The 12,788-nt window shown below is 35.4% G+C and overlaps 1 protein-coding gene across 1 annotated transcript in view; it reads left to right on the top strand.

Annotated features, from left to right (window-relative positions):
- LOC100595906 (coiled-coil domain-containing protein 7) overlaps positions 1-12,788 on the top strand; it is a 133,676-nt gene that overhangs the window by 62,649 nt on the left and 58,239 nt on the right. The window contains exons 11-12 of the mRNA XM_030798647.1: positions 9,112-9,142; positions 9,551-9,640. Of these exons, the coding sequence (XP_030654507.1) occupies positions 9,112-9,142; positions 9,551-9,640 (121 nt within the window). The remainder of the gene's footprint in view (positions 1-9,111; positions 9,143-9,550; positions 9,641-12,788) is intronic.

Raw genomic sequence — 12,788 nt, 5'->3', positions numbered from 1 at the left:
TACGATCTTGGCTTACTGCAGCCTCTGCCTCCTGGGTTCAAGCAATTCTCCTGCCTTAGCCTCCTGAGTAGCTGGAATTACAGGCACCTGCCACTACGCCTGGCTAATTTTTGTATTTTTAGTAGAGATGCAGTTTCTCCATGTTGACCAGGCTGGTCTTGAACTTCTGACCTCGGGCGATCCACCACCTCGGCCTCCCAAAGTGCTGTGATTATAGGCATGAGCCACTGTGCATGGCTCACTGTTACCATTTTGAAGGACAGTAATCATATGATCATTTCAATAGTTGCAGAAACAGCGTTTCGCAGCATTCAAAATATTTTCATAATAAAAACTTACGACAAATTAGGTATACAAGGAATTTTCCCCACATAAAAAGGCCATATTAGCCTACAGCTAACATTACACTTAGTGATGAAAAGTTGAAGACTTTTTCTCTAATAACAGGAAAAAGACAAGGATGCCTACTCTTACCAATTCTATTCAATGTAGTACCAGAAGTCCAATTTAGTAGCCAAGCAATTAGTCAAGAAAAAGAAATTAAGGTATCCAAATCAGAATAGAAGAAGTAAAATCATGTGTTTCTACATGACATGAGTTTATATGTAGAAAACCCTAAGGATGCCTCCCCCATCCCCATCAAATATAGGATGGTGCCACTCCCAAAACTCTTAGAACTAATAAATGAATTCAGTAAAGTTGCAGGTTACAAAATCAGCATCCCCAAATCAGTTGTGTTTCTACACACTAACAATAACTGTGAAGAAGAAAACATTTAGAGTAGCATGAAAAGAAATGAAATATTTAAGAATAAATTTAACCAAGGAAGTAAAAGTTATGCACACAGAAAACTGTAAAACACATGAGATGTATTGAAGAAGACACAAAGAAATGGGACAATATCGTATGTTCACGGATTAGAAGAGTTAATACTGTTATAAATAAGTCCATGTACCCAAAGTGATCTACAGATTCTGTGTGAATCTTATGAAAATACCAATGACATTTTTCACAGACATAAAACAAATCCTAAAATTCATATGAAATTTCAAAAGGCCTTGAGTAGCCAAAGCAAATTTTAGCAAGAGTAGTAAGGCTGGAAGCACATTACTTTCTTTTTTTTTTTTTTGAGACGGAGTCTCACTCTGTCACCCAGGCTGGAGTGCAGTGGCACCATCTCAGCTCACTGCAACCTCCTCCTCCCAGGTTCAAGCAATCAAGCAATTCTCCTGCCTCAGCCTCCCAAGTAGCTGGGATTACAAGTGCCCGCTAACTTTTTTGTATTTTTAGTAGAGACGGGGTTTTACTATGTTGGCCAGGTTGGTTTTGAACTGCTGACCTCAAGTGATCTTCCTGCCTTGGCCTCCCAAAGTGCTAGGATTACAGGCATGAGCCACTGCGCCTGGCATTTTTTTTTTTTGAAATGGAGTCTTGTTCTGTCACCCAGGCTGGAGTGCAGTGGCGTGATCTCAGCTCACTGCAACCTCTGTCTCCTGGGTTTGAGTGATTCTCCTGCCTCAGCCTCCTGAGTAGCCTCAGATGATCCACCTGCCTCAACCTCCCAAAGTGTTGGGATTACAGGCCTGAGCCACTGTGCCTGGCCCTTACTTTCTGATTTCAAATTATGTTTTAAAGCTACAGTAATTAATACAGTATGGTACTGGCATAAAATCAGACATATAGACCCATGAAACAGATTAGCAAGCGCAGAAACAAACCCAAGCATATGGACAAGTGATCTTCAACAATAGTGTCAGAAATAAACAATGGGGAAAGGATAGTATCTTCAACAAATGATACTGGGAAAAGTGGATCTCTATATGCAAAAGAATGATATTGGACCTTCATGCCATGCATAAAAATCAATTCAAAATACATTAAAAACTTTCCTGTATGACCTGAAACCGTAAAACTCCTCGATGAAAACATAGGAAATAAGCTCCATGACATTGGTCTGGGCAATGATTTTTTTGGATATTACACCAAAAAAACAGGAAAAAGAGCAAGAATAAACAACTGAGATTACATCAAACTTAAAAGTCCTGCCTAAAAAAGGAAATAATAAAATGAAATGGAAAACTATAGAATGGGAGAAAGTATTTTCAAACTATACATCTGATAATGGGTTAATATAAAAAATATACAAGGGACTCATACAACTGAATTGAAGATAAAAAGTAATTAAAGGACTTGAATAGATATTTTTCCAAAGAAGACATACAAATATACAATGGGTATAGGAAAAGGTACTTTATATCACCAATCATCAGAGAAATGTAAATCAAAATCACAATGGAATAATACATCATACTTGTTAGGTTGGCTGTTATTAAGAAAAAATGGTAACAATTGTTGGCAAGGATGTGGAGAAAAGGGAACCCTTCAGCACTACTGGTGGGAATGTAAATTGGTAGAGCCATTATGGAAAAAGTATGGAAGTGCATAAAAATTTAAAATAGAACTACCATATGACCCATAAATGCCACTTCTGGGTATGTATCCAAAGGAACTTAAATCAATACGTCAGGGGGATATCTGCACTCCCGTGTTCATTGCAGTAGCCAAAATATGGAAACAACTTAAGTATCCATAATGGATGAATGGATATAATGTGCCTATGCATACAACAGAATATTATTCACCCTTAAGAAATTAGAAAATCCTTCCATTTGTGACAACATGGATGGACCTGGAAGGCATTATGTTAAGTAAAAGAATCCAGGCACAGAAAGCAAAATAATTTAGGAGCTGAAAAGGTGTAGGCTAAAATGCAAAAAGTTTCAGTTTTCCAAGATAAATAAGCTTTGTAGATCTATTGTACAGCAGAATTCCCATAGTGAACAATACTGCATTGTATACTTAAAATTTTCTAAGAGGGTAGGTGTTTTGTTAATTTTTCTTGATAGCAACAGCAGCAGCAGAAACCATGACAAACAATTATGGTATTAATGAGGGCAGAAGGAAACATTTGGAGATGAGGATCTCTTTGTGGCCTTGATGATGATGATAATTTCATGGGTATATTCATATTCCCAATTCATTGGGATAGATACAATAAAAATGTATAGCTTTTTATACACAAATTACGTACCAATAAAGTGATTTAAAAGTATAGGATAAAATATAGAAACTAGGATTTAATTAAATTATTATGCATAAATTTATATAGTAGCAGGATAAGACAATCATGTTGATCTTTGGGGGAGCTAATAGACATATTCTTCAGGATCTTGTCAGTGCATTGTCTAGCTGTTCACCTGTGCATAATGAGAAATAAATAAATAGGCATAGATCTAGAGGGCCTTGAAATTCTTTTGTAATTGTGGGACAAATTGAGATCTCAATTAGATATTGATTTGTAAGATGGTTTGTGAAGATATGATTCCTTTTTGGTGAAGAGAATGCTTAGAACTAGTGTTCAATCTTAGAGATGAAGTTGTTAAGTTAGATAAGAACAATGTACATTACCTGAATCAAGTGGTCTGGACAGGAAAGCAGTCCTGTTAAGAATTCCGTCATGACATTTTTCTAGGGAGGCGCAGACGTTACAAGTGAAGGTAATAGGCTGTTTTGCCTTTCAAAGTGTCTTTAGCCCAAGTGCATGCATCACAAATAGTTACCTTATGTCAGAATTGGAATCATAATAATTCTAACATGGCAAATTCACATTCGTGAATGAATTTCAGTGATTAGCTAGGGCATAGGCAAGGCAAAGGCATCCATGTGGTTAAAAAGTAATGACAGATTCTGAATTCACATCATTTAAAAAAGTAACATTGATTACAGACCTAAATGTAAGAAAATAAAACCATAAAAAGGGAGGAAATTCAACTCTCAAAACTAAAAACACCTTGTTCAAAATTGAAGCAAAGTTACAAGGTAAGCAATAGACTGGGAGAAAAGATTCGTGCAAATACAATAGAAAAAAGGAGTACTAATAAGAATCTGTAACTCCCTAAAAACACATAAGAAAAATAGGCAAAGTATATAAAGAGGTAACTAAGGAAAAGACAAAAAAATTGGCCAATAAACATTTTAAGAGATGCTCAATCTCACTGTGATCAGGGAAGATATAAGACAAAGCCATGACTTTTTTGTCTACAAAATTTAGAAGTTTTCTAATATCAACTATTGGCAGAATGAATACTCTTACCATGCTAGTGTAATAGAAATTTCCCCCTTTTGAGGACAATTTAGCACAGTTTAGTAATAACGAAAGTGTATGCCGTGTTATATAGCAGATCTCTTTTTATCTACCCTTGAGAAAGGAGTAAAATATGCTCAAGAAAGCACATAAAAGGAATTTTTTTTGCATCAGTGTGGTGGTAGCAAAACTAGAAAGAACCTGTTTTTGTTAGTAGGAGTATGGCTCAATAATCTATGGTAAATGGATGATAAGGGAATACTATGAATAACTATATGACCACAAATTAGATAACTTAGATGATATGTATCTCTAGAAAGACCCAAACTAAACTGTATCAAGAAGAACAAGAACATGTGACTGAACTTATAAGTAGTGAAAAGATTTAGTTAATAATTAACATATTCCCACCAAGAAATGCTTAGGCCAGATGACTTCGCTTTTTAATCCTGTCAAATATTTAAAGAAGAGTTAATATCAGGCCTGTACAAACTCTTCCAAAAAATAAAAGAGTTCACACTTCTCAATTCATTCTATGAGATTAGTGTTACTCTAATACCAAAATTAGACAATCACAAGAACATAAATATGATATTTATTTTAAGAAGATAAATATGTGTTATGAATATGAACACAAAAATCCTCACCAAAATACTAGCAAACTGAATCCAACAGCATATAAAAAAGATTGTATATGATGAACATGTGAGATTTATTTTAGGAATGCAAGGTTGATTTAAAATGCAGGTATCAATTTACAGAATGTGTAATATTGATTAAATAAAGGAGAAAAAAATCACATCAGTTCGCTAGATTCAGTAAATGCACTTGACAAAATTCATCATCTTTTTATGATACAAAATTCCACAAACCAGGAATAGAAGGAAACTTCCTTAACCTGATGAAGGCCATTTACAAACCCCATAGTCAACATCATACTCAGTGGTGAGAATGAATAATTTCTCCCTATGATCAGGAACAAGACAAGGCATTCACTTCTATTTATCATTATAGTGGAGGTTCTAGCAAGGGCAATTATGGAAGAAAAGGAAATAAAAGTGTCTGCATTGGTAAGGAAGAAGTAAAACTACCTCTATTTGCAAATGACATGATTTTAGATATAAAAACATCCTGAGTTCTGCTAAAACCTATTGGAAGTAGTGAATGAATTCCTCAAGGCTGCAATATACACGATCAATAAACAAAAACAATTTGTATTTCTATACGCTAGCTGTTATGGGTTGAATTGTATCCCCTCAAAAGATATGTTGAAGTTCTCACCCCCTGCTACCTCAGGGTGACCTTATTTGGAAACAGGGTTATTGCCGATATTGTTAGTAGAGATGAGGTCATACTGGAGTAGGATGGGCCCTTAATCCAACATGACTAATGTCCTTATAGGAATTGGAGAAGACAGATAAACATGGAGGAAAGACTGCTAATGTAAAGATAGAGGCAGAGATTGGATTTATTCTGCCACAATCCAAAGAATGCCAGGGACTAACAATGGCTAGAATAGGCATGGTAGATTCCTTCCCTAGATATTTCAGAGGGAGCATGGCTGTGCCAACACTTTAATTTTGGATTTCAAGTCACCAGGCTGTGAGAAAATAAATTCTTGTTGTCTTAAATCACCCATATGTGGTCCTTTATTACTACAGCCCTAGGAAATGAATACACTAACTATGAACATCTCAAAGTGAAATAAAGAAAACAATTCCATTTATAATAGCACCAAAGAGATCATACCTGAATTTAAAAAAAGAAATGCAAGACTTGGGCACTGAAACTACAAACCATCATTGAAAGAACTTAAAGAACACTTACAGAAATGGATAGATATCTCATCTTCATAGACTGTTAAACTCAATATTTTTTATTTTCTTTTTAAGAGACAAGGTCTCACTCTGTCACCCAGGCTGGAGCGCAGTGATGCAATCATAGCTCACTTCAGCTACTAACTCCTAGGCCCAAGGCATCTTCCTACCTTAGCCTTCTAAGCAGCTAGGACTACAGGCATGCACCACCATACCTGGCAATTAAAAAATTTTTTTTTGTAGGGACAGGGTCTTGCTATGTTGCCTAGGCTCGTCTTGAACTCCAGGCTTCAAGTGATCCTCCTGCCTTGGCCTCCCAAAGTTCTGTGATTACAGGTGTGAGCCACCACACCTGGCTTTAATAATTTTAAGGTAGCAATACTTCCCAAATTGTCCTACAGATTCAATGTAATTACTTTCAGAATTCCAGCTGACATTTTTTAAGAACTGACAAGCTGATTCTGAAACTCATGTGGAAGTGCAAGGAAGCTAGAATAGCCAAAGCAATCTTAAGAACAAAGTTAGAAGACTCACACTTAACTGATTTTAAAACTTAATACAAAGCTACAGTAACCAGGGCAAAGTGTTACTGGCATAAGGCTAGACATATAGAACAATGGAATAGAATTGAAAGTCCACAAATAAACCCTTACATTTATGAACAATTGATTTTCAAGGTAAGATGATTCAATGGGGGAAAGAAAAGTCTTTTTAATAAATGGTACTTGGGCAACTGGTTATCCCCATGCAAAAGAACGAGGCTGGATTACTTATTTTTATTTTTTTTTGAGATGGAGTCTCACTCTGTTGCCCAGGCTGGAGTGCAGTGGCATGATCTCGGCTCACTGCAAACTCTGCCTCCCGGGTTCACGCCATTCTCCTGCCTCAGCATTCCAAGTAGCTGGGACTACAGGCGCCTGCCAGCACGCCTGGCTAATTTTTTTTGTTGTTGTTATATATTTTTTTTGAGGCCGGGTTTCACTGTTTTAGCCAGGATGGTCTCGATCTCCTGACCTCGTGATCCGCCCACCTCGGCCTCCCAAAGTGCTGGGATTACAGGCGTGAGCCACCGCGCCCGGCCTTGGATTACTTATTTTTGCCATGCACTAAAGTCAAAATTATCAAAGACCTAAATTTAAGAGCTAAAACTATAGGCATTTTAGAAGAAACGTAGGAGTAAATCTTTGTGACATTGGGTTAAGCAGTGGTTTCTTAGATATGACATCAGAAGTACAATCAACAAAACAAAAAGTTAGATCAGCTTTATCCAAATTAAAAACTGTTTTGCTGCAAATGATACTATCAAAAACATGAAAAAAACCACTCATAGAATGTGAAAAATATTCACAAATCATATATCTGCTAAAGTACTAAGTAGAATATGTAAAGAACTCTTATATCTCAATAATAAAAAGCTAAATAATTCAATTAAAAATAGGCAAAGGATCTGAATAGATATTTCCCCAAAGAAGATATAGAAATGCCCAATAAGCACATGAAAAGGTATGTAACATTGTTAGTTACTAGATTTTTTTTTTTTTTTTTTTTTTGAGACAGAGTCTCGCTCTGTCATCCAGGCTGGAGTGCAGTGACATGATCTCAGCTCACTGCAACCTCCACCTCCCGGGTTCAAGCAATTCTTGTGCCTCAGCCTCCCAAGTTGCTGGGACTACAGGCGCCTGCCACCACACCGGCTAATTTTTATATTTTTTGTAGAGATGGGGTTTCACCATGTTGGCCAGGCTGGTCTTGAACTCCTGACCTCAGTTGATCTTCCCGCCTCGGCCTCCCAAAGTGCTGGGATTACATGCATGAGCCACTGGGCCTGGCTGTCACTAGTTTTAATTGCAAATCAAAACTACAATGAGATACCAATTTACACCCACTAGGATGGCTATAATCAAATACACAAGGCAATGATTTGTTGGCAAGTATGTAGAGAGATTGGGAACCTCATAATGGGAATTTAAATTATGTATCTGCTTTGGAAAACAGTTTGCCGGTTCCTCAAAATGTTAAATACAGAGTCTGCATATGATTCAGATATTCTGTTTCTAGGTTTATACATGAGATAAATGAAAACACACGTTCACACAAAAACTTGTATGTAAATGTTCATAATAGCATTATTCATAGTGGCAGAAAAGTGGAAACAAACAAAATGTCCTTAAAGTGATGGATAAATAAAATGTGGGATATCCATATAATGGAATGTTATTTGGCAGTAACATAGATAGACATAGATTATTTGTTGAAAATAATCTATGGTTTATCCATACTGTGGAACAATGTCACCAAACTGTCAGCAAACTGTGGAACAATGTCAAACCTAACCTGAAACTTATTTTTGTAAATAAAGTTTAATTGGAATACAGCCATACGCATTGAAGAATAGTGACAGAGACCATCAGGCTTGTAGAACCTACATTACTATCTAGTTCTTTACCACTCCTGCTATGGAATAATCATTAGCGCTTAAAAAGACTGAGAAAGATCTATGTTTATGGACGTGAAGAAATCTCAGACATTAAGTGAAAAAGTAAGTTGAGAACAATATATACAGTGATGTCATTTATGTGAAAACCTGAAATCCAACCCCCTAATAAAAATTACAGAATGGAAAAGGTAGATGCAGTATTGTGTAAATGCCTAGAACAAGTCCTGGAAAGGTAACAGTGATCCAATAATATTTCTAGGGAGAGTATTAAATTTTCGAAATGCTAATCAAAGTGTCCATTAAACTTCATTTGTATTAAAATCTTTACAAAGAAAATGTGTGTGTTAGGTGGGAATTGAACAATGAGGACACAGAAAGGGGAACATCACACACCTGGGACCGTTGTGGGGTGGGGGGAGGGGGGAGGGATAGCATTAGGAGATATACCTAATGCTAAATGACGAGTTAATGGGTGCAGCACACCAACATGGCACATGTATACATACGTAACAAACCTGCACGTTGTGCACATGTACCCTAAAATTTAAAGTATAATAATAATAATAATAAAAAGAAAAGTGGGATGCAAGGGAGGGCAGAATAAAACAGTAGCAACTAATTACTGAATACCAAAAAAAAGAAAATATGTGTGTTTCATAAATTAAAATATAAATGTACAATTATAAACATACTTTTTTTGGTTTATTTTTCAGAGCTGTAAATGATCAAGTTTTGTTAGATGCTGTAAGTATAGTACTCTCAATTTGAAATTACACTTTGTCCTTGAGTTCTTAACAGATTCTAGAAATTGTCAGGATACATAATCCTATATAAAGATCCAATCCTTACTTAGTTTATTTAAGAGATTTGTATGCATATGTGAACTGGAAAGCCTTGTCTATTTTGTTCATTTTACTCTCATTATCACTCAGAAACACTTCACTTCTGAAATACTAAACTATAATATCCTACAGTCATCTGAATAGTTCCAGTCCTTGACACTTGTAGATCTTTTATGTCTTTCAGCTCCAATTATTGTCTCACTCTACAGACTGATACCAATGTTTCATTCAGATATTCATTAAATATCTGAATAACCTTTCTACATTGAGAGTTTTACTCTTCATTATTACTAAAATTATTTGTTTTTAGGAATACAAACAGATGCAACGTGATTTTCAGTTGTTATCAGAAGAGAAGTTGGTGCTGGAAAATGAACTACAAAAGTTGAAGGACAAAGAGGTTGGAAAAATTTTAGTGTTTGAAAATGGCATACACCTAACAAGGCTTATTATGTTAGGATAGAAATCAAAGAGATATTTAAATGTTATATAATATGTTTTTAATATTAATAATTTGTAGCAGCTGTGCTTTAAAAAATAAAATTATGCCATATTCTAAATTATCATATTAGGTGTCAAAACCAAAAGGATGCCATGAAAAAACAGATAAAATTTAAACATCTGGTCCCAGCTACTTGGAGAGGCTGAGGCAGGAGAATGGCATGAACCCGGGAAGCAGAGCTTGCAGTGAGCCGAGATTGCGCCACTGCACTCCAGCCTGGGCGACAGAGTGAGACTCCGTCTCAAAAAAAAAAAAAAAAAAAAAAATTTACACATCTGAAAAGACATTTCTAGGCCAAATATTTAACTTTATTAAACTAACAGTAAATTAGTTTTCAAATATATTGTAAATGCATTTTGTGGTATTTTCTACAATTATGTAATGTGTGTGTCTCAGTTCATTATACCAAATAGAGTAAATAGAAATGCAAGGATAAAGGAAAATTTGTTTCCTCTTGTATTTTATTATTCTCTTTGCCATTGTTAGAGAGCTTACAAATTCAAACCATAGACAATAAAGTCAAATACATTAGAAGTGAACTTTTATTAACCACTTAAGAACTTAAGATATATGGTTGAGGAAAAATACTAAATTCAATAATGTTGGTTGCTTGATATTTCTTCCTTACTAGGGGAGGAAGCAGAAATCATACAGGAGATTTGCTGTTTGATCAGTTAGAGAAGGAGTAGTCTTACACAGGTGTCAAATATAAGATCAGGGCTGTCATATATGTTCAGTTTAGGAATAGTTTTCCTTTAGGTATCATGCCAAATAGGAATAGAACATTGGTACAAAAAAACTAAAAATAGTAAATTGTCATGTTGAAGAACTGAGTAGTCTGACCAAGTGTGATAATTTTGCAGCATCCTAATCACACACTGTTAGAGCCACATTGAAAAAACGCTGGAGCTTCTTAGATGACTTGAGGATGTTGCAGCAGTTTCTGGTTTTGCTTCCTTGTGTTGTTTCTTTAGGTGTTTTGTCTCTAATTCTGCTCTAGAGAGCAATGGTTTTTGCACGAACTTCAATATATGATCTAGGATACAACAAGGTTTTCTTGTTTAATGCATAGAAACTTTGGTGCTCATTTGGTAGGTTATACTCTTACCCATTCTTTAAAACATTTAAAAAAATTTTTTATTTTTGTGGGTACATAGTAGGTGTATATATTTGTGGGGTACATGAGATATTTTGGTACAGGCATACAATGTGTAATAATCATATCATGGAAAATTTGGTATCCATCTCCTTAAGCACTCATCCTTTGTGTTGCAAATAATCCAATTATACTTTTTTAGTTATTCTTAAATGTACAATTAAATCACTATTGACTATAGTCCCCCTGTTGTGCTATCAAATACTAAGTCTTATTCATTCTTTCCAACTACATTTTTTGTACCCATTAACCATCCCCACCTCCTGCTCACACTCCAAGCCTCTGGTAACAGTCCTTCTATTCTCTATCTCCATGAGTTCAACTGTTTTGATTTTTAGCCCCCACAAATAAGTGAAAACATGCAATGTTTGTCTTTCTATGCCTGGCCTATTTCATTTAACATAATGACTTCCAGTTCCATCTATGTTGTTGCAAATGACACCATCTCCTTTTTTACGACTAAATAGTACTCTATTGTGTATGAGTATTACATTTTCTTTTTCCAGTCATATGTTGATGGACACAGAGGTTGCTTCCAAATCTCGGCTACTGAAAACAGACCTGCAACTAACATGGGAGTGCAGATATCTCTTTGATATATTGATTTCCTATTTTTGGGATATATACATGTCAATAGGATTGCTGGATTGTATGGTATCTCTATTTTTAGTTTTTTGAGCAACCCCCAAACTGTTTTCCATAGTGGTTTTACTAATTCACATTCTCACCAACAGTGTATGAGGGTTCCCTTTTCTCTACATCATCCCCAGCATTTGTTATTGCTTGGCTTTTGGATAAAAGTCATTTTAACTGGGGCAAGATGATATTTCATTGTAGTTTTGATTTGCATTTCTCAGATGATCAGTGATGTCAAGGACCTTTTTATATGCCTGTTTGCCATTTGTATGTCTTGTTTTGAGAAATGTCTATTCAAATCTTTTACCCATTTTTAAATTGGATTATTAGATTTTTTTTTCCTGTGGAGTTGTTTGAGCTCCTTATATATTCTGATTGTTAATCCCTCATCAGATGGGTAGTTTGGAAATATTTTTTCTCATTTTGTGGGTTGTCTCTTCACTTTGTAGATTGTTTTCTTTGCTGTGCAGAAGCTTTTTAACTTGATGTTATCCCATGGGTCCGTTTATTTTTTGGTTACCTATACTTGTGGAGTATTACTCAAGAAATTTTTGCACAGACCAATATGCTAGAGAGTTTCTCCAATGTTTTCTTGGAGTAGTGTCATAGTTTGAGGTTGTAGATTTAAGTCTTTAATCCATTTTGATATGATTTTTGTGTAAGGTGAGAAAGGGTTCAAGATTCATTCATCTGCATATAGATATCCAGTTTCCCAGCAATATTTATTGAAGAGACTGTCTTTTCCCCCACTGGATATTCCTGGCACCTTTCTTGAAAATGAGTTCACTGTAGGTGTGTGGAATTTTTTCTGGGTTCTCTTCTGTTCCATTGGTCTATGTGTCAGCTTCTTTGCAACTACCATGCTGTTTTGTTTACTGTAGCTCTGTGTATAATTTAAAGCCAAATAATATAATTTCTCCAGTTTTATTTCTTTTGCTCAGGATAGCTTTGGCTATTCTGGGGCTTTTGTGATTTTATATAAATGTTAGGATTTGTTTTATATTTCTGTGAAGAATATCATTGATATTTTGACAGAGATTACACTGAATCTGTACATTGCTTTGGGTAGTGTGGACATTTTAACAATATTGATTCTTCCCATCTATGAACATGGAATATCTCTCCACTTCAGTTTCTTTCATCAGTGTTTTATAGTTATCCTTGTAGAGATCTTTCACTTCTTTGGTTAATACCTAGGTGTTTAATTTGTGGCTACTGTAAATGGGATTACTCGTTTGATTTCTTTTTCAGATT

Source organism: Nomascus leucogenys, chromosome 18 (assembly GCF_006542625.1).
Source record: "Nomascus leucogenys isolate Asia chromosome 18, Asia_NLE_v1, whole genome shotgun sequence".
NCBI lineage: Eukaryota > Metazoa > Chordata > Mammalia > Primates > Hylobatidae > Nomascus > Nomascus leucogenys.
This window is presented reverse-complemented; position numbering and strand designations above follow the sequence as displayed.